This window comes from Phaethon lepturus, unplaced genomic scaffold (assembly GCF_000687285.1).
Source record: "Phaethon lepturus isolate BGI_N335 unplaced genomic scaffold, ASM68728v1 scaffold3216, whole genome shotgun sequence".
Classification (NCBI taxonomy): Eukaryota; Metazoa; Chordata; class Aves; order Phaethontiformes; family Phaethontidae; genus Phaethon; species Phaethon lepturus.
In genome coordinates this window covers 67,028-93,676 of record NW_010546819.1, presented here as the reverse complement: position 1 = coordinate 93,676, position 26,649 = coordinate 67,028, and the positions used below count along the sequence as shown (strand labels likewise).

At 36.9% G+C, this 26,649-nt stretch overlaps 1 protein-coding gene across 1 annotated transcript in view; it reads left to right on the top strand.

Annotated features, from left to right (window-relative positions):
- The window catches only part of MLLT10 (myeloid/lymphoid or mixed-lineage leukemia (trithorax homolog, Drosophila); translocated to, 10), a 71,300-nt gene that overhangs the window by 27,238 nt on the left and 17,413 nt on the right, over positions 1 to 26,649 (top strand). Inside the window, exons 5-6 of the mRNA XM_010289429.1 lie at positions 8,977 to 9,155; positions 26,290 to 26,407. Coding sequence (XP_010287731.1) covers positions 8,977 to 9,155; positions 26,290 to 26,407 — 297 coding nt within the window. The remainder of the gene's footprint in view (positions 1 to 8,976; positions 9,156 to 26,289; positions 26,408 to 26,649) is intronic.

The following is a 26,649-nucleotide window of genomic DNA, read 5'->3' as shown; positions in this document are numbered from 1 at the left end:
GGGCAGCATAAAGTTACCTACATATTTGTTTTAGAACAATGTCTGGACAGGATTTATCATCTAATCTGACTTTTTTGCTGGGAGGAGCGGGTGGGGTGCATGTGTGTGTGTGTCTTATTTACTTTCCCATGTTTCTCCAAGTAAGATTTGAAAGTTAGTAGTTGTTCTGTCCGCACGCCCCCCGTACCCCCCACCTTGCAGCATTTTTTTTTGTGTACTCTTGTTTTGGCAGAGGCGTATATATGAGGGAGATCAATGAGGGTAGGTAGAAATTTTGATACTATGGACAGCAAGGAAAGATCTTGCCATGTGTGTATAGGATGAAAAGAAAGTATTCAAACTTGAGATAAATATTTAAATAAAGGAAGGTAGTTTACTCCAAGAGCATGTTCAGATTATGAGTCAGATGATGTGGAGGACTGTAAGGGTCATTGTCTGTAAGAGTGTTGATGGAGACACTGTATCAGGAGCTTAGTTTTTCATTGCACTGAGTTTAAGTTAGTGGCACATCAGCAAGAAAGTACTGAAAGAAAAAGAAAAAACACCTTAGAGTTTTGCTTTGTCTGGAAACAAATACAAGTTTAGAGCAGACAGTGGCACACTGCAGTTCTGCCAGTACTAAGACTTGGTACTCAGCTCTCTGTTTCTCAGTTTTATGGTCAACTTCTTATATTCTTCATGCTTTTTAAAAAAACTTGTTTAAAAAAACCTGAAAAATTGCAGTTGAGAAATATAAAGTTTTCACTGGTATTCACCGTGAGATAACTTTGAGCTTTGTCCTTCTCAGTCTTACTCTGGACCTTACAGTCAAACTTTTTTGACTTGACCTTGAAGTCTCATCTCTTCTGCAACATTTTTACGGACCTACCACTGGAAAGCAGGAGGAGGGGGTACAGACATACATATCTGTTGAGGGTTTTAGTGTGTACTTTAAAAATAGACTCTGGGGAGTGATGACCTGAATGTTACAATTTTATGTTAGAGCTAGCTGTAAATTGTAATGGCTGGTAATAGCCTATCTGTGACTACTTCTTTTCTCACTTGGTCTGCCTTCTGTCTTTTATTTTTTACTCCTGTTCCTGTTTTCAGGTCTCTGTTTTTGCTTGTTCTATCTTATGCTAACTTGCGAGTTGCAGCAAGGAGAGTCAGAGCGCAGAACAGACATCCATTATGCCAGTCTTTTGTGTCTTCTAATGCCACTGTGGTTGGCTTTAGAAGACAGAACATTTCCATAGAATGTTTTCAGCTCTGTAGCCTTGGCCTCCTCATCAGTGCAGGCAAAATTTAGTATATATGGTATGATTTTTTTAATGAGGTGGAATCATAGAATAGTTTGGGTTGGAAGGGATGGAAGGAACCTTTAAAGGTCATCTAGTCCAACGCCCTGGCAGTGAGCAAGGACATGTTCGACTAGATCAGGTTCCTCAGAGCCCCATCCAACCTGACCTGGAACGTCTCCAGAGATGGGGCATCTACCACCTCTCTGGGCAACCTGTGCCAGTGTTTCACCACTCTGATTGTCAAAAATTTCCTCCTTTGATCTGATCTAACTCTACCCTCTTTTGGTTTAAAACCATTACCCCTTGTCCTGTTGCAACAGGCCTTGCTAAAAAGTCTGTACCCATCTTTCTTAGAAGCCCCCTTCTAGTACTGTAAAGCTGCAATAAGGTCTCCCCAGAACCTTCTCTTCTCCAGGCTGCACAACCCCAACTCTCTCAGCCTTTCTTCATAGGCAAGGTGTTCCATCTCCCTGATCATTTTTGTGGCCCTCTTCTGGACCCGCTCCAACAGCTCCATGTCTTTCCTGTGCTGAGGGCCCCAGAGCTGGATACAGTACTTCAGGTGGGGTCTCACCAGGGCAGAGTGGAGGAGCAGAATCACCTTCCTCGACCTGCTGGCCACGCTGCTTTTGATGCAGCCCAGATTATGGCTGGCCTTCTGGGCTGTGAGTGTACGTTGCTGGCTCATGTTCAGCTTTTCGTCCACCAGTACCCCCAAGTCCTTCTCAGAAGGGCTGCTCTCAATGCCTTCATCCCCCAGCCTGCCCTGATACTGGGGTTGCCCTGACCCAGGTGCAGGACCCTGCACTTTGCCTTGTTGAACTTAATGAGATTCACATGGGCCCATTCCTTGGGCTTGTGCAGGTCCCTCTGGATGGCATCCCATCCCTCAGGCTTAAGAACCTTAACTAGACAGAACCTCTACTGAGCATGAATGAGTTAAAAGTTTTGAATGTAACCCAACTTGGGCCGACTTTTACAGTATTGATAAAAAGCCATCTGCCTGTATTGAAGCATGTGGACAGTAGCGCGTAGCTAAACCATACAAATTTTAAAAAAGGAAGAACAAGAGAAGGGCAGATTACAAAGTAATCCTGAAATAGTTCCTTTATGCCCATTTTTTTTCCAGAGTATTGAATAATGGAGTGTTATTGTTCAGTTGTCAAATATCACAACCTTAAGTACAACTACCTGTCTATGAGTTTCTAGAATACCACTTTAAGCTTTAGCTGTTACTAATGACAGCTATGTGTAGTTTTTCAGCAGTTCAGGCAACAGCTGTTCCCCACCACCAGAAATAATTAATCACTGCCATTGTTATTCAGCTCTTACTCAGGCATACTTGTTTAGTGAGCCTAAAATGGCTTTGTTTTTAGTATGTCATATTAAAATATTTTAGGCTTTTATGTCTCAGCTCACCATGACAAAAGTGAACATCTAAATAAAAGTTAAGATCTTTATCAATTTTTGTTTTGTATCTGGCTTTTTCTTCTTGCAAAGATATTTCTATGCTGTGACACACTTGAACTACAGGTGAACTTTCTTGTAGTTCTGAGCATATATGTCTCAGATATGACCATGAAGCTCTTTATCTTATTGCACTTACTTTGGAAGAGTACTTCAAAACTTCTTGAATCAGACTAGAATAAGCAGGAAATTCTTAATGTGTATTATTTCAAGAAGCTGAATGAATTATATATGTGAACCTTAAACAGGCAGTTATAAACATCTCAGAGACTTATTGTGGGAAATTAGAACATCTGGAGGAAACAAATGAGAGGAGGTTTGTCCCCGTCTTCCACCCACAGCCACCCAAAAAAAGACCACACAGTTTAACTGTTAGAGGTGGATATACTGGGCTAGAAAAAATGACACAGTTCTCCCTGTGTTCCTAGCCCAGCGTATCATTCATCTGTCTCCTCGTGTCATTTTCAAACCTCTCCTCTTGGAGAGCAAATTCGCGTTGGCTGGGCTATGAAAAATGTGGGTTTGAGCCCTTCTGCAGTGGAGGGCTGTAGTGTAAGACCTGTAGCAGCTTGGATTAATTCAAAGTAGGAGTAGGCACACTCTGCATGAGGAAGCTGTAACCTTTCTGACAGTAGTTTAGGCAGTTTTGAAATCTTGTACTTAAAAGCCTACCTGTGGAAATAAGTGTCTAATTGAGGATTGTATACTGACTGAGCTTAATTTAAGCAACTCATATGTGTTTTTTCATGTTAGTTAGCTAACATGTATGTATTCCTCACTGTTACAGTTCATTGAAGAGTGAGTTCTGTAACACTGCTGACGTGTGGTCATTAATGAATGTGGCATCAGGTATAAAATAACGTTCACTATAGCAGGTGGGACTAGCTGAACAGAGGAGTAGACCATTTTGGTAGCTACATGGATCAGTTCTGATCCTTCACCCCCTAAATGTATTGAATACATTTCTGCATGACTGTAGATAGCTATACAGTCAAGATCGTGAACATAGGAGTGAGAGTAGAGATTGGCAGTAGAGTAGACAGAAGAGATTGACTAAACATATTTTGCTAGCTGAGCTGTCAAGGATTTGGGGTTAATTTTAATGGAGTTTGGTAGAATTCAGGTCTTTGCTGCATATGAAGATGGTATGACCTTGTTCTTAGATCACCGATTCATCACATATGTGACAATGCCATGCTGAAGTGTGTTCCTCAATTGTGTGAAGGTCCTTGTCAATTATTTTGGTCTTTGACTCTAAATCCAATCCTATGGAGTATTTTCAAAGGGAATAATTACAGCAGTCTGCATTCTGTCAATAGGTCTGAAATTAGAATAGTTGTTTCATTTTGAAAACATGTATACCTCTATTTTGTGTCTTCCCTTCTCCCCTTCACCCCCAACAGTGTGTATTCTTTGGGTACTTTGAGTCTGGGACCTTTTTTTCCTTCTACCTCATCATGGAGAGGACACAGAGTGCCCTTCATGAAAAGAGGGCATTGACCGTTGATCTGTGACAGAAGCTGCTGTGCCTCCATCAGAAAAGGACCCGCAGTCACTGAAAGGGAGGGAAATGCTGGCTCGTTATCAGGCTGCAGATCAGTAACTATCATTTCCGTGCACTTCTAGAACTGTTACTGCAGAATCCTGTAGAAACCTATGTGAAAGTGAACTCTGCCATTTGCTCAGCAGCAGCAGGAAACTAGCTTGATAATCTGATTCTTAGATTTCAGATTTCTTCATGAAGGAAACAGGTTGGCCCTAGCATCCAAGCTGTAGTTTCGTTATCTCAGATGAATTGAAATGAAATATTGTTGCTACCCTGGCAGTATCCAACACAACTTTCTTCTCTTTTTAGACAACTGTGTCACAATAACCTATTTTTATTTGCCTGTATTTAGCATTAGATTCACTTCAGCTTATGTCCATATTACAAAATAACAAGTAGTGGGATATTTCTTCCACTATTAACATTCTCCTGGAATAGAACATGTTCTTTCTTGTGTAAACTTAATCAATTGTTCTACATGTCTAGTTACTAATTAATGGACTGCTTTATTCAAAGGCACTTTTTCATTTTGCTCTGTATAGACAGTTGTCATGGTTTTAGGGGAGACTTCTTGAGATCACCACAGGAAGTGAAAGTACTGAAAACATATCTATCTATCTATCTATCTTCAGTTTTTGTAAAGAAGTTCTTGTTCTTATAACTAAAAATTTCCTTTTATTTTTGTGAATTCTACTACAAGTCCCTTTGAAGTTGTTTTCCCCACCCCCTCACCCTGTGTATGTCTTTCCTTCCCCAAGTAGGAAGGTTCTGTAGTTCTGTGCAACTTTTGTGAGGTTGCAAGTTTACATTTTAAAAAAAACCTCTTTGACCAGATTCAGCTTATTCCTTAAATTTTGGCAACATTCTAGGATCAACAACCTACGATAGATATCTCAAATAATTTCCTCTCTTCACAACTGTTGCACAACTTTCAAGTTACGGACTTAAAAAAAAAAATACAGCTTTATGGTAGGGAGAACATTTTCCTAGCTTCCTAAGGAAGCAATCCTACATGTTGTCTCTCTTGATTTTGGCCCACAGTAAGCTTTAAGCCTGTTGTCCAACTTTGAGCTAACTTGATAAAGGAGTTTAAAATATGCAAGTTCCTGTAATAGGGATGGGCAGCATAAGGCTATAAGAGAAACCGCTGCCTGTTTTTGTCTCTTGCTGAACTAGGCAATGTGAGGAGTTGAGTAACATCGGGGGCTGTAGTACTGGAAAATAAAAAGAACTGAGGATTTTGTAGCTAAATAAAGAACTTGTGGTGGGAAAGCTTAGTGTATTGATGTCATCTGTGAGATGCAACACTGTTGAAAGCTAGAATTTAATCAGTTTTGTTAATTCTGCTGCTCATGGAACTACTTGTTTTTGAGATTTTAAATAAAATCACAAAAATTGTTCGGTGTGCCACGTGGTGTATGTTCCTGCACAGCTAGTTCTGACCTGAGGCTATTTTGTTTTTCATTATTCTTGAAATTCTTTTATTTACTCTGTTATCTATTTCATCATTGATTGTGAGCAAAAAGAATACAGTGTTTTTCAATCTGCACAATCCGATGTGTTCCCTGCTTTATAGTACTACCCTTCTGTGCTAAGCAGGCAGTTATTTGTTGTCCAGAGATATGTTTGTTGTTGTTTTTTTTTAATATACTACTATTATTTTTTAAAGTTGCCTTTTTGTTAAGCCTTTCACTTCAGCAATGCAGGCTGTATGTGCATTTTGTCTGTCAGAACCTGAAATCATGTTCTGCAGCTGTTAGCAGTGTTAAGCACAGTCAAGCTTTGCCTGAACAGTGTTCCGTATCCATTTCCACCTGCAGTTGAAGGACTGTATTCTGTTTAAAATGCTGAAGATTGTATTTAACCATGCTTTTTATGCCTCTGGCAAATTATATAATGCCATTCATCACAAGCTATAGCTATTTGGCTTTTCAGTGATATGGGAAGAACTTCAAGGTGGTTTGTTTGTTTTAAACATGAATGTGGTTTGTAGTGATTTGTTTAGGTGTTTTTGTTTTTTGTTTTTTTTTTTTTTCCAGAAAGTGATTTATCTCTCCCAAAACCCCAAAAGGACAACTTGATATGTTTGAGACATTTTAAATATGTACTTTCTTGGCTTTCTAATATGATATGCACATAGTTTTTATACAGGTGTTTTTGAAATGGTGTGAAAATCAAGGATTTATTTGTGTGTTCAGCATACAGTTCTTATTCAAATGCTTGCATGGAGTAATATTTTGGTTGCATGACTAGTTCCAGAAGATGCATGTACTTTATATATTAAGTAAGGTATTGCTAAATGGAAATTGTTAGCTCAAAGTGTGCAGATAGGTCATATTTGTCCTGCATTTTGCAGCAGCAACAGTGAGTGTTTTTAATACTACTACTATCAACAAATAATAGCTTACCTTATTCCATTGGCAAACTAGTTCACTGCTTGTCTTTCTTTTGAAGTAGTTTTATACCCGTGATTTTACAGTTATCCGCTTGTATTCTAGAATTTTATTTTTAAGAGGAAGAATAAACCTTATCACTAAAATGGAAGCAGCAGAAGCTCTGCAGTTATTAAATATGAAAGATTTTGAGAAATTAAGAAAAAAATCTACAATAGCTTTAAAATGTTGGAGTTTTACCTTTCTGGCAAAATATCTTTCTTTTTTACTAGTTAACTTACCAAAAAATTTGTTTTCTCCACTCATTATCATTGAAAATTTATGAGACTGATAGCATTTGTGGTAATGAGCTCTTATGATTTGAGTATAAGGGTCGTAATATTTCATTATTTCTACCCCTAAAATTCACAGTTTCTGGAACCAGGTAGTTGCATGAGAGTCTCACCTTTCTCAATAATTTTTGTAAGTTTAATTGTTTTAATGTGTGCAAAATACAAAGGGTAAAAAATTTCATCCTTTTCATTAATTTGAAATCTCTGATTGAAAGCATATTAAAAAAAATATTTTGAGGGCCTGGAGTATATTTCAGTTTTTGTGGTTGTAATTATATTGCATTTAAGTAGCAAGGCTGTTTGTTAATTGTGTTCAGTTTGGTGCTGTGTAGGGGCAAATCCAGAGCAGGAACCATAGAATTTACTGTCTAGTTAGATGAGGCAGATATAATTGGAGAAAAGTCATAACAAAGTGAACACTTTAAGGATCTTAACTGCTAGTAATGCCATAACTGTAGATTTTTGTGATGGTGACCAAAAAAAAAAGGAGAGGAAGATGACCCAGGAAGGTGTGCTAAATGGTAAAAGGTACCAAGGTCAGTAAAAAAGCGGAGCAGGTGTGCAATTGGGCTGTGATAAAGAGACTAGAGAGATGATGACGATTGGTCACTAACCTCGGCTAGGCAGGAAAAAAGTGTTTCCAGAATATGTCTTCAGGTGTTTTTTCATATCTTCTTTCTCTACTAGGTCTGGCTGGTTTTCTCTTCCATTTTTTCTTGACAGTAGAGGCAGGGAATTTAAGATGCATCAGTGTTTGCATATTGTGTGTGGGTTTGGATGATGTTAGTCTCCTTTGACTGCCTGTGCTCAGAGGGATTGCTGGGTGGCGAGTGATGTTTTAACATTGCATATCTTCTTATTGTCACTGCCTTCTTCAAATCATTATTTGTATGAGTGACAAACTAGCTCCACCTTTGCCTTCTAACTGGCATTTCAGTTCTGTTGCTTTTTTTGATCTAACCATGTTCATTCTACTTCTGTTTACTCCCTGTGGCACTCTTCCTCTAACTGCAGTTCAGTGCTACCATGCTTGATATACCTTGGCCAGCTGACAGCTCACTTATCTAATGCACGTGGAGCCTAACAGTTTCATAGACAGGTACTACTTCTTGTCCTGGGCTTCTGGTCAGTAGGGTTTTTTCCCAACCTATATAATGAACTTTACCCTGCATGTAGATGAACAGAAGTAATGGCTTCACAGAGGGGTATGAACTCTTCCTATTTAAACTGCTAACGTACAAGTCTGACTAATGTTAACATGTTTAGTCATTTACTTGTTGGCTGTTCTAGCAGAAATGTTAGTCAAGCATTCTTAGATCACGGATGGAGTTTTAGTTTGTGGATAAACGAAATGCCACCAGTTCTACCAGCAAATCTGAGTACTTTGTCCTCAGACTTGCTGTCAATATATTTCTGAAAATACACAAGCAATCCTTAGTTGCCAAAATTACAGTTTTGGACAAATGTATGTTGTTCAGAAATATTTTACTTTAAAGTTAAGTATTATTTTTCCATTTGTATTGTGTATGTTCAGTTGTATAGCCCAATACTTCATTCTTTATCTACTTTAACTTTTACAGTAATTCATTGAAAGAACAAACTCTTTCAGACAGTCTCGTTAGCAGACTCAGTTGAAGGCAGGCATTTTAACCAAAAATTCTGCTACTGTTAATACTTGAGCAGTTTTATTGCACATAAATATTTGCTTTATCACACATGTTTTACAAAAACTTAGAACTGAATCAATCTGTGTTCCCTGAACTGTAGAATGTCAAATGACGAGAGCACTTTTATCAATCAGCATGGTTAGAATTTCAACACAGGAACTTCCTGCATTATGTGTTAAGTGATCTTGTTTGTCTTGATTAATTTTCTACTGCATATTTACATGGTTACTAGAAAAGAGAGGGAGGGGCAGAGAGAGAGATGCATGTAATTGTTTTTGTAATTTTTTTCAGGTATTTTTAGCAGCAATGATGTAGCAGTATCATTTCCAAATGCAGTATCTGGCTCAGGATCTAGCACTCCCGTTTCCAGTTCTCATTTACCTCAGCAGGCTTCAGGCCACTTGCAGCAAGTGGGAGCTCTATCACCTTCAACCACGCCTTCTATAACTACTGTTGTTGCTGCAACTCAGGTAAATTATCACAAGAGTTTAACATAGAAACCATGTTACTGACTTGCTTATTTTCAATGTTAAAAGAAACAATAATTTGTTTTGAAAAGAAGTTAATGAATGTTGTATTTGTTGTGAAAATGTTACAGTGGACAGAAGTTGACCGTAATATTACATAGTCCCACTTTTGTAGAACACAGATTTTTAAAAATGGTCTGTGGAAGTGTGTAGTAATACCGATTATATTATGACTAGTAGCATAAATGCTGGTTACAATTCATCAGTGCTCTAACCAACATCTGTTGTCAGAACAACGTTTTAAGAAAGGATTTAAAAGAGGAAAACACATAAAGTTTTGCATGTTTCATGCAAAAATGCTGGTGTCAGTTAAAGAACAGAGGGGTTTATTTGGGAGATTTGACAAACGGACAGCTAAGTCTAGCCCTGGCAAAGAGGTAGCCAAGGCTGACATCTTGATAGCAGAGAAAGTTGACATACATGCTACAGTTTTGTATGTGCAAAGTCATACAAATGACGATATGTAGTTCATGTTTGATGGTGAAGGGATGAGGGAGGCACTGGAGGAGTGCAGAAGGGTGACATAGTCAAAATAATGAACCAGAAAAAATATCTTTATGGTAGTATTTTGTATGAATTTAAGTTGGTCAAAATTGCATTTATCAAGGCAAGAGACTACGACTATGAAGTTACATTTGTAGAGAGCCACCATGACTAGAGTATAAGGGTGAAGGAATACTGTGCTGGACATGATGTTTTTATACTTTGTGTTTCTTGTGTTTTTCATTTGCTGATGGGAGTCTGTTTTACAATGATTTTATCAGATGTATCTTTTTTTGTGTGCATATACGCCATCAACTTTTAATTTATAGAGGCTACAGTTATTTAAGATAGCAGATATAAATCTGAAGAATTAAAATCAAGCTTAATACATACATACTTACATGCATGTGTGTGTACATGCACACACATGTATTACATGTGTAGCAGAAATACTATGTGCAGGCCAACATAGAATACATTTCAATATCAGATAACCCTTTGTTGTTATTGTTGGCAGTTCATATTACAATGTAATTATTCTGGACTGGTTTCCTGAATAAGTAAGGCTTGTGTTATGCCAGTGTGACTTGTCTTGTAACTTTGGGACGTGTTGGCCAGTTTCACACAAATTTGTGTGACAGCTCTGTTGCACAAATCTACAGAAATTATTTTAAAGAAATTAATTAAAAATATGATGCTTTGGTGAAGAGCCAATATAGCTTTTGTGAAGGGAAATAACAATCAATTGGAGTTAGGGTTTTTTGTTTGTGGGTTTTTTTGTTTTAATTCTCAAAGAGTATTTATTACACAACATAACTCACTGAAGACACTTAAATTGAGCAGGAGATAGGGCAGAGGTTGTGTCATAGTTTAGTAGCAGATTAAAAGATTTAAAAAAGCCCAAACAGGTAGATGCTCGGTTTTCACAGTGGAGAGGCGTAGGACTCTTGATCTGGAAGAGACACTGAGATGGGATAAGAAAAAGGTCTTGAAATCACTAATGACATGGAAAAGTTAAATATGCAAGAACTGTGCACCATTCACTTCTATTTGTTAAACTGTGACAGAGGATAAATGGATTCACAAAGCAATGGGACAGAGCTCATATTTAGCAGACAGGAACAGAAATACCATAGTATTCCCTGATGTTGTCACAAAAAGGTGACGTACACCCTAGGAGGTGCACTTTTCCTGGTGTTTAGCTGAACTAGAGAGCCCCCCATAGGTTAAGTGCTTAAAATTCCTGTCCTTCCTTTGGCTGTGTTTTTTGCGAGATGTATTGGGTTATTTTTGTTGTGTTCTCCTCCCCACCCCGAGGAGTCGTGTGTCTTACCTCAGTACCTAACTTGTTTTCAAATGGTCGTAGATTTACTTGTCAGGATCTTACTCATAGGTACTATCATTTAAAGAGTCTTTTGGTTCTGAGTGATAAAGGGAGGTTCAAATGGTGAGAAGTTTTGGTTGACAGCCTTAGAAGGCAACTCCTCTGTTTGCACAGAGAATTAATGAAGTCCTATGCTGCTTCAGTGATTCTGGGACTACACTTTGGTAACTAGTGTCTGCCAGCTGGAAATTGGTACAGGTGTAGTCTTTGTTTTTTCTTATATCAGTTGTGTCAATGCATAAATTTTGAACTTGATCCTTCCATCATCTGAACCATTTTACAGGCAGTCATATTTCAACCAAACATCATGCCTCAGATAAGCTGTGTAGCATGACATATCTCTAAGTTATGCTCTACAACCAAGGCACCTATAATTATTGTCCCAAACTTTTTTCCCTTCTGTATTCCCTGTCTTCACCATTTCCAGTTAGACTGGCACTTTTCCTTTTTTGTCAGGCATCCAGTAACATCCAGCTGGCAATGGAAATTTCCAGTTGAGACTAAATTGCTTTAACTGTCACCTTCCTGGTATTTTTACCCTGCTGATTTGTCAGTTTTGAGAGAAACTTCCTATAAAGAAGGTGTAGGGGCAAGAGGTGAACAGTCATTTGGCTTTAAGGTCCATGGACACAGTTCTTCCTCATTCATGAGCAAAATGAGTTTACAGAGTACTTTCTAGCATGGAGGAGAAAGAAGATGGATGTCTGTTGTGAGTTTTAAAATATTAAGTGCTTTAATGTCCTGGCTGAGGTTCAGGATTGGTGCTTCTTCTGTCATTGCACCAGGCAGATTGGATGCTTTTTCCCAGCTTTCAAGACTTTAAAATACCAAGCAGCTCTCCCCACTGGAGGTGTCTTCACATTAAATTCATATTAAATCATGACAGCCACCTGTAATGTGCTTTTGTTTTTCCTGGACTCTGGGAGTCTTTTCCAGTTCATGAGATCCTTACTAGTGTTTGAAGAGACTCAGTCAAGAGAGCGTATTTTACCATGCAGTTGTTATCCAGTTCAAGAGAACCATTTTTTTTTATGCAGTTACCATAAATGACTGATTATACTTCAAGGGTTAGGGTTTACCTACTTAGTTCTGCAAAGGTTCATCAGAGTGCTGTGACTGCTTACTGGGCTCTTGTGGATGTTGTCTTAGTGTTTACCTACCTCTTGACCATGAAAGTCTTCAAATAACAGTGCAGTAATGTATTTTTTGCGTAGTGTTCTAATTAAAAGAAAATCAAATAAGATCCTAGGTGTACATACAATGGTTATAAGTTAAGGTAAGCTTGTGCCACTATAGCAGATAAAAAGTAATAAGCAAAAAAGAAGGTTTTATTTAAACTATTAGTTAAGAGAGCAAGTATGCCCAAACCTTGGTTGCTCAGCTATTTGGTCAGAATATTCAACTGGATTGGTACTAAAAATTGGAATAGCCTCAAAGATGTTCTGCTAAGGTGCGCTCCTCGTTAGATTTCACCTCTTAAGTTTTCTTAGATCTCTCCTGGGCATTTGTAATTACGATTTCGGGGACATCATAAATTTGTCAATTTCTGATGGATTCTTTCATCGTTTTTTTTTTAAAGCAAAGGTGTTAAGAAATTATAAAGAGGAGGTCTTGGAAAAAAAAAAATTTCCACAGAATTTCAAAATTGGCTGAACTATTTTGCGTTGGAGGTTATAGTAGGCATCTAATACAGAAAATTTTGTTCATAATATTAAGAGAACTTGCAAGCAATTGAAAGCAACTATCCTAAAGCTAGAAAATTAGGTAATACTACTTTGCCTTTTGTTATTTTTGAATAACTGCTATGCCCATATAAAACTTCAGTGATTAAAACCCCCAAGTGTTGCTTTTTCCTTACACAACTAAACAACACAGATTCTAAACCTTAAACAAAAACCAACTTGAAAATCCTAGATTTTGATTCTTTCATTCTGTTGTCTAGTATGATAGTTCCCACACTGTGGTTTTTGTTTGTTTTTAAGATAAAAACACAGTATGGGCCTTGCTGCAATAATTTTTTTTTTGTCTCATTTTCTTCTCCTTCATGCCACTCATAATTTTTATTCCGATCTAATAAATCCAGAAGAGATTATTAGCTTGTGTTCCATGCTGTGCTGTAACTGAATTTAAATGCTGGCGTTCCTCACCAGGTGGGAATCAGTGGTCTAGTAAAAATGCCACCTGCTGGAAATGCAGATTTTTTTGCATCCAATTCCTCTTTTTTATGTCTTGGGTATACTCAGGTTATGCTGCTTAATTCTGTTACGCTAATAAAGCCTCACTATGCATTTAACAATTGCAAGAATATAGGAAAAAAAGAGATACAGGAAAGAAGGTACAGTTCACACAAATATTTGCTCCTGGTTTTCTGTGAATTGATCCTCTTGATGTGTTTGTGGTACTGCCTGTTTTGCATGTAACAGCAAATCGCTACATCCCAAACTGCTGTCTTTTCTCTCAGAAGTGTACCCTTAACTTTTGCATGAATATTAATGTGTGCTCTGTTGTTGAGAAAAATCACTTTCTTGCATTTGGATTTTGAATAGTGTCTTAATTTTTCTCTGTTAAGCCAAGTCACAAGTTGCTGCACTCCGAGGCCCTATGTTCAGTTTTTATCTCAAAGATTTCCTTGTGTTCCATAATTATAGCAGAAAGGTTTGTCAGCCTGTTGTGGTGTTCTGCAACAGTTTGCTGTATTGCTTTTTCTGATAAGTTATTCTTAGTGATTAGTATATGTTCATAAATAAAGTGGTGACCTGGGTGCCTCAGTATCTTTTGGTATTGTACAGCAGGATTTGTTTTCAGCTTGTCAGGAAATGGTGGCTTTCAGATTCTTTTCTTCTTCTTTTTTTTTTTTATCTTTTCTTAGTAGGTTTAGTATTTTATAATGAAATGTTTACTACTTTGGTTGAAACTGAGATTGAAATTGGTTAAGCTGTCTATTCTTTTTGATGACTTAAATGAGTGAAACTATCCTACTAGTGCTCTGTGGCTGTTTTTCTGCCATCTCTATGTTCAGAATACAGGATCAGACTGCAGAAATGGAAGTAAAGGTTTTTGACTGGGTTTTCTTCCAGTCATTGATTATTAAAGCCATCTCTCAGACTGTATTCCTCTTAAGAAAAAAAATGCATTTAAGTACCTTGTTAACTCATTTCAATAGTATTTTCAGTGGGAGTGGAAATAGCATGTAGTGGTTTCTTTAAGACATACAGCTTTTTATTTTAAACATTTGTAGCTCATCAACTCTTTGGTGCTGGTATTGTATGATCTTTACATTACAGTAAACTCAGTTTATTCAGAAATTTTCAGGACTTATTCTGGAAATTTAATATGATCAAATTGTGACTTTTTCGATCCCCCCCACCCCCCCACCCCCCTCTTCTCCTATGTGGTGGTATCTCTGCTGGTAGTGACTGTAATAAGCACAACGGTGAGGCAATTTCAAGCAATATTGCACACACTTCTCATTAACCTGTTTTACAGATACAATCCAAAAGATTATTTACTCTTTCTTAGGACAGAGGGAGAAAAGTTTTTTGCTAGTAGACTCTTCTTTCTTTTTTAAGCTGTTTTTCTTCCTCTGCAGCTTGTTTCATTGTCTTCCTAAATTCCCATCTCTTACTTTATGCGCTGTGCTTCCTTTGCCACAGAAGCAGCTAATAGAGAGAAGGAAAAGGACAAGAAGTACCTGTAACAGCAATCCCTATGGCTCGCACAGAGATAGGGAAACTGAATAGTTGCTATTCGTTACTCTTTTTAGTCTGGGATTTATTTGTGATGGCCTGATAGGTCCCCTTCAACATAGCGTAATAAACTACTGCCTCTGTGGTAGAGATGTGACAGCTGGGAAGGTAGGTGCTGCTACTCAGTTGCAATTCTAAGTGAAATAAGTTTGCTTTAATCACTTCCATTATCACTTCTGAAGTTTGTTTGGCTTTACTCTGCTTAGGAGCAGTAGAAAAACAACAGGGTTTTCTTTAGCGCTCATATAGTGGTGGTTATTCTCCTTTGTCTGATCCAGCTTTTGGAGGGAGATAAGGCTTATTTTTTTTTCAATAGATTTGGAGTTACTTGTTAACAGTAGAGGAATGTGAAAGCTCAGGTATCCTGAGATCTTTTTAGATTCTGAATGTAGAGCACCTGATGTTTTAGATGCTTCTGTCTTGTGGTTTTTATTTTCTCACTTTCTGAATTAGTCTAGTCCTTAATTTTGGATCTCTGTAGTCCCCTGCTCTTTGTCCACATCACTAGTTTACACTATTTTTGGCTTCCTGTTTTAGGAGTTTTTTTCTTGTTATAGTTTAAGTCCGCTCATAATTTTGCGTGCTGTCAAGGGAAATTTCTCCTCCTTTTCTCTTCTGTTCTGGCACTCATGGGAAAATAAGTGAAAACACAGGAAAAAGGAACTCTATTCTTAGTTCTTGTCCCTATCAACAGAGAAGTTAGGAGCAGTTTTGGGAGCAATCTTATTTATACCTTCCAAAGCAGTGGTGGAATTATGAGGGAGTTTGAGTACATTTTCAACAAGTAGTCTTTGCTGAAAATTCAAGTTGAGAGTTTTTTTTTGCAAGTCTTCAGAAGTGGATTTGGGCATTTTCATAGGACAGTAAAATGCACATAGCTAATTGATATTGCTGCTGCGTTTGCAGTTGTAGCCTCAAATTACGGATGTCATATTCTCAAATTCAGTATAGCCACATAAGGTGGTACTCCGCCTACTTCAGTTTCCCAGTCTTGCTCAGAGAAACATACAGTTTCCTGCCTTTTTTTTTTTTTTTTAAAACGAACTATTCAACTCAAAGCAAATGTGAAGAAGGGAGGGAAGTTTGAGGTTAAGCACCTGAAGTTTGCTAGACCTGGTCAGGTGAAAGTGTAAGTCCGTTTAAGGGAAGTTTCTGGGGCATCCTGTCTGTGAGTACTCTAGAAAATGGCAGGTCTATTAGCTGTGAGTGTTTAATGAACTTTTCTTTGGGAACTAGAATGAATACACGAAAAAAAGACAAATTGCCCTCAGTTCTAGGACATTGGGATGTGACAGATGTGACAATCCCAGACTTCAGGTAACCTGTACTAGGTGGTTGGCTGCTTAAGTGAGCTTCCTGCTTTGCTCCCAAAGGTATACATCACAGCCATGTGTAATGGCTGAAGTTAAGAATTTAGTATAATACCCTTGCAGACACCTTTGGATCAGAACATCCTAAGACTTAAATTAGAGACTTTGAAATTACCTCAACAAACTTATTTAAGCAATAATCCTTTCTTGCAATACAAAGGAACTTATCCTAATTATGGTAAATTATATAAGAAACGGTCAGAGATGATTTCAAAATCATCTCTGACTGACCAAAAGAAGCATGGCCAGCAGGTGGAGGGAGGTGATTCTGCCCCTCTACTCCGCTCTGGAGTTAGAGCTTCCAACGTTAGAGTGACACTGTTAGTGAGTCCAGCTCTGGGGCCCTCAGCACAGGAAAGACATGGACCTGTTGGAGTGGGTCCAGAGGAGGCCAAAAAATGATTCAAGGGATGGAACACCTCTCCTGTGAGGACAGACTGAGAGATTTGGCATTGTTCAGCCTGGAGAAGAGAAGGCTCCAGGGAGACTTTATTGCAGCCTTCAAGTACTTCAAGGGAGCTCCTAAGAAAGTTGGGCACAGACTTTTCATCAAGACCTGTTGTGATAGGACAAGGGGCAATGGTTTTAAACTAAAAGAAGGTAGATTTAGACCAGATCGAAGGAAGAAATTTTTCACCCTGAGGGTGGTGAAACACTGGCACAGGTTGCCCAGAAGAGATGGTGGATGCCCCATCCCTGGAGACATTCCAGGTCAGGTTGGATGGGGCTCTGAGCAACCTGATCTAGTTGAAGATGTCCCTGCTCACTGTCAGGGGGTTGGACTAGATGACCTTTAAAGGTTCCTTCCATCCATTCATGATTCTATGATTTCCATAACTTAGAAAGACCCTTATGCTCTTTTTACCTTTTTTTTTTAGGCTGCTTCCTGAAGTTTGTTTCTTAATATAGAAATAGCTGAGATGTTGAATGCCAGAATAGCTTTTATGAAGTCCACAGTGCAGATAGTATAGACTTCTACTGTTATGTGCAAAGCTAGTAATGGGTTGGTGCCTTGTGGTGGAACCTCTCACCCCTTAGAGATCAGTCATTTATGTAAAGCATAGACAGTGCTTATGACAATATGTTAATGTGTTGCTAAATTTCTCCAAAATATGCTTGCTCTGGTGGTCATGACATCAGGTCATAACAGTCTTTTCCTTTCACTGATACTAATTAATTTGGTGTAATCTAGAGTTAAGTAACCTTGTCTGTAGATAGAATGTTTTTAAAGTTCTGTTAGTTCATTTGTTTAAGTTCAATTTATACATTGCCATACAGTGTCTGGTGTGCTCTTTTTTTTGTTGTGGTTTTGGGTTTTTTTGTTTGTTTTAAGATCCAACATAAGCAGGTTTCACAAATTTGTGGTCACTTTGGTTGTTTTTTCTGCATTTGTCTTTCTAAACATGATTTGTATTACCTTTAATATGTGTGGTAATTAAAAAGGGAATAATAAAACATCTGGAGATCATGATACTGCATGGTTTAAGCAGCATGCTTCCATAAAAAAGGAAATAATGTCCTTACTGTGGTACCAGAATTCTCTAGTCAATAGAAATGGGGGATACCTGAAAAGCAATTAACATATTTTATGTGATTATCAACACACCGCTTGATGATAAGATCTCTCAAAAGAGGTTCCTACCCACTGGGTCAAAGGTAAAATATCAACATGAATCACAGAATGGTTGGATGCTGAAATTGCTCTGTTCTCCTTATCTCCTAACTTAAGGAAAAGATACAGAAGGAAGAGCCAGCGCATCCAGAACAAAAAGGAATCATTCTTAAGAGAATAGGTTGCTCATCCTTGGGACTCATTGCCACAGGAAATTGCCAGCGCTGGCAGGTTTAGAAAGTGTGCTAAGTGCATCCCTCGGTATGTTGTAGACAGAGAGGGTTTGGTATTGTGGTGTAAGCTGTCAATGCAAAATAGTGGCTTTCCTTCCAAACCCACTAAACCGTATTTGTGCACAGCCACTTAAATTTAAGAGTCTTGCAAAATTAAAACTGTAAAAGCATCATGCTAGTAAAGGTTAGGTTTTTCCATCTAAATTTTGTTTGTCACTTAGAAGCTGTTTTAATTCCTTGTTATTTCTAGGCAAAACAGGTAAAAATCTGATTTTTCTTCTCATTCAGTCTAACTGAGGATTTTTGGGGTGGGGGTGGAGGAGAGTAGCAAGGAGGAAGAATTTACAGCCAGAGGGAAAATTCCTTCTAACATGTGACTCAACTAGAAGAACAAAGGAATCATAGTTGCAAGTAATCTAGTATTTAGCCTAATTAAAATCTTTACTTTTTGTATTTTCCTCTTGCTTCAGTAAGATTGTCTTCATGTAAACTTATGCAACATACAGGTAGTCTGCAAGGCAGTTGCATGATTTTGCGCAGTGCTGCATGCTGAGACAACTGCATCAATGTTTCGGTCTAGCAATAAATGTTTTCTGCTTTCAAGCTGAAGCTTATTTAGCTTGGCTTATCTGGTGCTGCTGTAGCAACCATCAGTCTCCAGGCAACTGAGGCACATTGACCTCTTCGTTGAACTGAGTGTAGCACTACTTCAATTTAGCTGCCTGAGACAATAGTAATGGTGTTGAATGTGAAAAATGTGAAATTTTCTAGTCTGTATGCAATGGAAAGAATAAACAAAAATATTTAGATGAAATGGAATGTTTAGGTTTGACTTGAAAAAGATTTCAAGTTTACATGGTGTATGCTTTGTTACAAGCTGCAAAGTTCATTGCTGAGGCAGTGTCCTTATAGGCCTTGTATAAAATGCTGAGAATCTTGCAAATATTTTTACACAGCAGTAATTCTGCTACTGTAGGTGTTTGTTTCATCACTTAAAATAGCAAAGACTATTGAGGTTTATTTAGAAAGTTAAAATGTCAGTGTTTGTGAATAAGTGGCTGATTCTTTATTATTACTATTTCTGAAATTATAGATCATCTTGAAAGTTGTGACTTTTCTCTCAGATCCATTATTTGCCATATTACCTGTGTCTGGCTTGGTTTGGAAATACTCAGGTGAAGAAAATAGATTACTCTATGGGTATACTGGGTTTGTTTCCTAATCAAGTCATTCTTTCTGCTAGTCAATATGAGAGTGAAATTGTGGTTCCTGATATATAGGTTAATGTTCTTAAGGAAAACAGGTTCTTGCGTAAGATATTGCTTCTATTGTCTATGTAGAGCGCATACAGGTTAAGTGCTATGAAGACAGAGGTAGATGGAAAGGATGGAGGAACAAACTTGAGGTAAGAAGGATTTGTGCCTAAGTGATAGCTCTGGGTTTTTTTGTTAGGCTTGTGGGGTAGGTGGAGGAATCTGAGGGTCTTATCTCTGTAAAGCCTCCTTTGGGGGAAAAAAAAAACCCCAAACAACCAAAACCAAACAAATAACAAAGACCTCTTCATGAGGTAGCATTCTAGTAATTTTTTGTACAAATCTCTTTTTTGTGTCTAGTTTATGAAGAAATAGATTTTAATTTGTTGAAATTTTATATAATATCCAGCTTAGTTTAACATGGGAGAGATGACTAAACTGGTAGTACAGTTGAGGCTATAGCTTTTTCACATTATTGGAAGATAGGCCTTCTGCCCATGTGGTTTTTAATGACTTGATGTGCCCTTGTTGTACACTGGGCAGAGGTATAAATTAGTTTCTGTAGGTGTGCCATTAATTTTTCATTTTGCCTTTCAAATCCCACTGTGTTTCCCAGTTGCATTCATTCATGCCTTTCTTGGAAAGTATTTGAGTGCTGCTGTTTGAAGGTTAGGTGATTTCATTTAATTGAAGGATTTATTTGTACATTTAATCAAAACAATTGATTCTCAAAGACAGTATTTGATTATTTGCTTGTTCATAAGCAAGAGTCTTCATTACAGCTAGAAGCTCAAAGTGTTTATTTTTGCTGGTAACATAAAAAGTACTAATGAATAGTGAATAACGTATCCATAGGATGATTTTACATGTCACATATACAGTTCTCCTGACAGATTTTAATCATAATAATTTGTATATATGTAATTAATGCTCTTTATGATTGAAAAGTTGCTTTTTTCTTTTAAGATACCACAACCCCTTTTTCTGATTTCATTTCAACTTTTCCAGCCTCCTAATTATGCTTTTCAGTTAATTCTTTTATTGCAGCCAGATAGTGAAAACATTTATTGTAAAATTGCACCTTAATTATCTGTTTTAAAAAAACCCCAAACTTTAAGGACTTCAAAGTGCTTGGATGGTATTGGTGGCAGTATGGGATGGGTTATCTTTTCAGTACCAGTATTGCTTTCATAGAATGAATGAGTAAAAAACTACAGTGGATGTTTAGGGTTGATTCACATTGGTGATGTATGTATGATTGCAAGTGAGGTGAGGTTAGTTGTAAAAAATACACTTTCTGCTTTGTCATCAGTAGTGCTGCAGGATGTTTTAGTGAAGAAGTCGCTACATTTTGCTTGAAAGTAAATTATGTTCAAATTATAACTATGAAAGCCAAAATACAAATTAAAAAGATGTAAGTGAAAGTATTGGTGTGGTTAAAATATATGAATAGTGTTTATCATGCTGCATTTTATTATTTTGTGTCGTGCTAGTTGTTTTGAAAAGTCATATAATGGTTTTCAGAAGAAATGTGGAAACTATTTTATTAAGGATTTTCTGTGTTGTCCTCAATTCCATCTCTATTTCTTAGCATATAGGAAAATAAACAGGAATTTGGAATTTTTTTTCATTGGAAACAAAGTCTAGATAAGATTTCTAAGCAAATTCCATATTTGTGGTGAAAATATTCAAGAGGTGTGTTGCAGCAAGTGATGCATGAAAAGCTGTTGGTGTGTCAGAAGTTCCTCTTGGGCTTCCTAGAAATTCGGTTGTATTGCTGCAATTAACCGCAGTCCAACCACCCTTCTGTAGGTGTGTATTGCCATCCCAGATGAACAGCTAATGGAATTCAGAGAAGGCAAGTGATGATGTGTAGCAGTGGTTCCCCCACATTTCCTAAATGAAGTTAAAGATGGTACCAGAAGTACTGAAAGAATAAGGGGAAGCAATAGCACATTTTTCCCATTGCACTGAATACCCAGGAAAAGCCAACTGTTACATGCTTCCTGAAGAGTAACTGGCCTTAAAAATTCTGGGGATAAAATTGCTTTTCTTCCCTTGTCCAAGTTAAGCTAGGAAATATAAGGCCAGGTTGCTTTTGCTGCTATCACTTGATAAGCAGCTCTTTTAACTTCTGAAGAAAAGCAATTTATTTATATGTATGTATGTTATAAATTTTTAATTATCAATTATATACACAGCATTAATATGTTTGAATATCTAAGCTCATTTAATTGCAATGCAGGTTTTAATTTTGATGTTATTTTCAATAGTACCTTGTTCAGATAAATGTTGCTTACCATTGACCAAAATACATCAGTTTAAGATGACTTCTAGATGAAGTAATGTGATGTTAATATTTGCTCTAGTGCTTGAATTTCTTTCCATATTTCACGAAGCTAGACAACTGCATGGAAAGCTTTAGTAACATCTTCTCAGAAGTGTAGCAGGATAGCTTGCAGAAAATTTAGCTTTAAACTTCATCTGCATAAAATTTTTTTATACTGTTTTCCATAGTAGTTGGCCATAAAAAGTAGTTGTTGATGATATCTAGTGCTCTTGATTTCTTTACTTCATGTTAATAGGAGCAAGGGGTAGTTTTGCACTTTCTATCCCAGCATCGTGCTGTGATGAAGAACCTGGTATGATTGGTAAATGATATGACCCCAACCACATTAATCTGGTACTCATACTTCAAGGGATATAGACAGTGCAGGAGCAATGATGTGTTTTTATTTTAAACAAGAAATAAAAATATCTTTTGAAATTACTGTTGACAAAGAATACTGGCTGAAGTAGGTATTAGGTGATCTGTCACTAATTGTAAAGCATCATCATAATATAACTGGAAGCTACAATATAGCAATGACTATTTTTAAAGCAGAGGGGAAAAGCAATGTTGATTGGATCTAAACTGATGAAGAAGCCGTCTTGGAATTGGTTGTTCCAGCCATCCTTGTTGTCCTATCATGAAAGGAGGAGAGTTCAGTAATGGTTTAACTACAATTAAATCCCTCCCCTTTCTTTATGGAAACTCAACTGTAGGCATTTCAGCATTAGCCTAAACAATGGTTTTGAATATGTTAAGCCCCTAACAATTAGGGAGCAGTTTGGGGCATTGAATAATGTGGAATGATGCAATTGAACCTGACAGCTTCAACAGTCAGCCTACTCATGGGACCCGAAAGTTGTTCACACTTGGTTTCATCTCTCATCACACGCTGAGTATTAAAACCTTACTGGTGTGGAGCTGAGACAGAAACGAGGCCTGTTATCAGAAAATATTTCATAGCATAAAACTTGAAAGGAACAGGGGAATAGGCATGCTCAAAGGTTCACAAATTTTTGAGACCTAATCTAATTGTATATGGCTAAGTATTGTCTCATTTTTCTCCCCTTTGCTACTTTTGCTTAATGAACATGTAACTTTTGAAATGAAGAAACTGTTTCCCCTGGAAATTTAAGTAAACATCCAGTTATGAATGCAACTAGTTGTCAACTTGGGAAAATTTACTGTTCCAGTAAAATACTGTTTTGGTGTGATGCAAACAAATATAAAACTATTTTAAATATTGCAGAGGTTATTTATATATATGAGTTAAATTTAGTTCACTTGCAAGTCGAGTTCTTTAATTAGAAGAATATACTTGCACTTTCTTTCTTGTTGTAGAGGAAGTGTTTTTAAACATCAATCAAATCTCAATCATTTGTTCTTATTGCACTCGGGCATTCCGTGAATTACAGTGTATCTTCCTTCTGTGCTGCTTTGCTCCTTATTGCTTTCCTGATTTATTGAACATGCCATAAATGAAAGCAGTGTATTATATACCTCTAGATGGGCTTAAATCCTTCTACTAAAATCTTTTCAGGAAAATTTGCTGCCTTTTCAAAATAAATACTTAGTAGTCTCTTTATTTTATTGGTTCATACATTTTGATCCTGTATTGTGTTGACTGTTTAAATAGAATCAGTTGAAATAAAGAATACTACAGCTTTAAAAGTTCTGCATTTTAGAACATGTTTCAGTCCTGTGACCTTAATATGTATTGACAGGATGATTGCGCATTTTTAATAAATGCTTGCTACAGCTTGTTTCGACTGTGAGTGAAACATGAAGCTCCTATTTCACCTTTAAATAATGTAGCACTCTTCCACCTCCTCTGCTTTCCTGTCAGATGAAGTCGTCACATACATAATAAAGCTTCACAAATCGTTATTCCTGTCATTCTACATTGCCATTTAAAAAAAGTATTTTAAAAGTTTTTTTTATTTACCTCCAGCTTACTTGAACAATTTTATTAATGTGACTTTTTCTTTGAGAGTTGCACAGGATACATGATGGCACTAGAACTTCTGTAGTTCCAACTTGTTGTAGGACACCTTTACTATTATTTTAAACTATAAACTGGGGTTAAGTTTAGGGTGAACCACCACTTGTGAAAAAACTCAAGTTCTTAGATATTGTTTAAATCATGCTAAGTCTTTTGATCTGTTATATCAACCCACTTAGCAAACATTGTTTAATTCCTTTGATGTCTTTTGTTTTGTGATGTGATGGTTACTCAACAGACTTAGCAACTCCTTTCAAGATACTTAGATACTTTTAGAAAGTTCTTAAAGCTCTTTGGGCATGTTTCAGTCAAATAAACACGTATTCTCCTTGCTGATTATAGCTGCCCTGCCATCATAAATTAATATATAGTTGCTATTGCATAGTTTTAAGCAGCCTTGCAGTGAATTACAGGGAGTCAGAGTAAGTATAGCAGCTTCTCTGTAAAATGTGAGCAGTACGCTTACTAGAATTAAGAGAAATTTCTATTTTATAGAAATATTCTAAAGCTAAACAGAAGTAAAACCTGGTGTTTGTAGTTAAAAAAAAAAGCACAAACTATATTAGTAGAATTCATAAGCTCAACCAATTTATTTCAGTGAAGTATATATAGATTTTTATTTTGCTAGTCTTGTCTCTTAGATACGGAAGCAAATAATGGTTGAATCTCGTAATGTTCCATTCTGTAAGTCTTCTTCAGTGAAAGGATTTAACAAAAAACCCTACATTGTTTTTGACATTTGTTTTGTTTTTGAGAGGACAACAGCTGAAGATTGCTGGTGAACAATAACAGTTGAGTTGGAATCACACTATAGGTGTTTATTAAGGAAAATAGCAGGAGCTGTGCAGTATTGCCACCTTCATCAGTGTCACAGTACTAATATGTACTGTATTTCTGGAAGCTATTATACCTGGGTAGGTGGAAATGCCTGCATTATTTTTAAGACTTATAACTAATTCAGATTAATTCCACCAAAGATGTGCAATTCTTTAAAAGAAAGAAATAGCTAGATTTGAAATGAAACTGTCGTTCTGTGTCTAGCAATCTTGCACATAACCTTTAAGCTAACAAGTGGGAAAAAAAAAACCCTGATCATTGTAAGTAATTACTTGTGGCTTTTTCTAACTTTGTGACAGTAGAAGAATGTAAGTATCAGGCACAATTTCTCACCAGTATATAGTAAATAAAGCATCATTGAAAACAGTTGTGTGAATTCATAAAAGTCCATTCATCAAGTTTAATATGTTGGCTGAAAGCCAAAACTTAATGGTAGTGTGTGATTCTTTCCAGAGACATAGTTTATACTCTGTAATATTTTGCTGTAATAACCAGTATGTTTCCCCTGTCTCTTGTGTGCAGTTATACATGTCAAAATGTCCCACAAATTGAGTTCCTTACTGTTCACCTTCTTTTTTTGTTGTTGTTGTTTTTTTTTTGTTTTTATAAAAAGTTTCCTTTGTAAAGGTCATTTACATTTTCTTAAAAGATTAATCTTAAAATCAGTGGTCATACAGGTTGTGTATCTTTTTGTGTGTGTGTGTCCCCTCCACCCAATATTGCAATCTTTTCTTTGTTCTGAAATAATTTTTTTATCAGATAGGAAAATGCCTTTTTAATAAGCAGCCGAGCCTTTTTTTCTTTGATTGCCTGTCTCTGCAACTCAGCATTTGACACAAATCTTTTCTTCGAAAGGGAAAAAGCATAAGCAGCCAAGGAAGAAGGTATTTTTATTGCGTTGGATTATGCAAGATTTTGGCCAGCCTCCTTAGCTTCGTCTGTTTAAGGGTTCATTTTCGCTTGTTTGGCACAAGTCCCAGCAGAGACCTTCAGAATTGTGGTTAGCAACATGAATGAACACAAACTTTGGGAGCTCTTCAATAAGCAGAGCTGGCCAACTGCCAAAAATACAGTTCCTTATATGGGGTCAGGGCAAAGCTGTGATTCGGCGAGCCCCCTATTGTATAGAAAACATACTTGTAATGGCTGTTTGTGTTCTTTAAAATAAAAACAAAACAAAACAAAAAAACACCAGGCTTCCAAGTCTATCAAAATAGGAAGTAACAAAATAGTGTGCAGGTTTTACTAATGACGGAGTCGAGCAAAGGAAATATGGCTCTGTGTAGTTAAACTATAGAGCTGAAAGTTGGACCTTTTGACCTCCACAGCCGGCTTGTGATGTAAGGAACCCAAGCATTTGTGAGACATCTGTTGTCTACCTGCCCTTATTTTGTAAATGGTTTAATAAGATTAAATAATTAGTAGGATAACCACATGTTCGCCATGCTACTAAGTCCTAGCATTGAGCGCATACTTCAGGATTGCAAGGAACGTCTACCCATCCTGCTATACTGTGGTTGTTCTAAAATGCAATTTTGGTATTTTTAACATTTGCTGCAGTAATTTTTTTATTAGAAGGTTTTTTATTAACATGTCTTGCCAACGACAAGTAAAACACACTTTAAAACCTGATATGTTTTCAAAGTACTGCAGTTCTATTTCTGAAATCACAAATGGAAAAGAATATTTTTTTCTTTTAAGTACATTCAGTTTTTTTTTTTTAAAATTCAACTTAATAATTGTGCATTTAGAATTCTTCTTTAAAATATATTTAGCATTTCTCCTCCTTTTTAAAAAAAGGATTCAAGTTTTAATTGGTTTCTTGCAGGCAAACACCCTACCTGGATCTTCTCTCAGTCTGCCTCCATCCCATATGTACGGCAATAGGCTGAATCCAAATTCAGCAATGGCAGCACTTATAGCTCAGTCTGAAAACAGCCAAGCAGGTAAGCTTCCCGCTGCTGGTGACAAATGTGCAACTTCACAGACTTAAGTATTTTTAAAAAGATTGTTACATTTTATTTTTGAACTCTGCTTAGCATTTGGTTATTAAATGTCTGTATAAAGTTGTTATGTGTTGGAAGTAATTCTCAGTTGTCCTGCAGAACAGCGAGGGTTTTCTTCCTGTTTTTTTGGTTTTGGGTTTTTTTTTTTTTTTTTTTATGCGTCTGAAATTGAAATGTTTAAG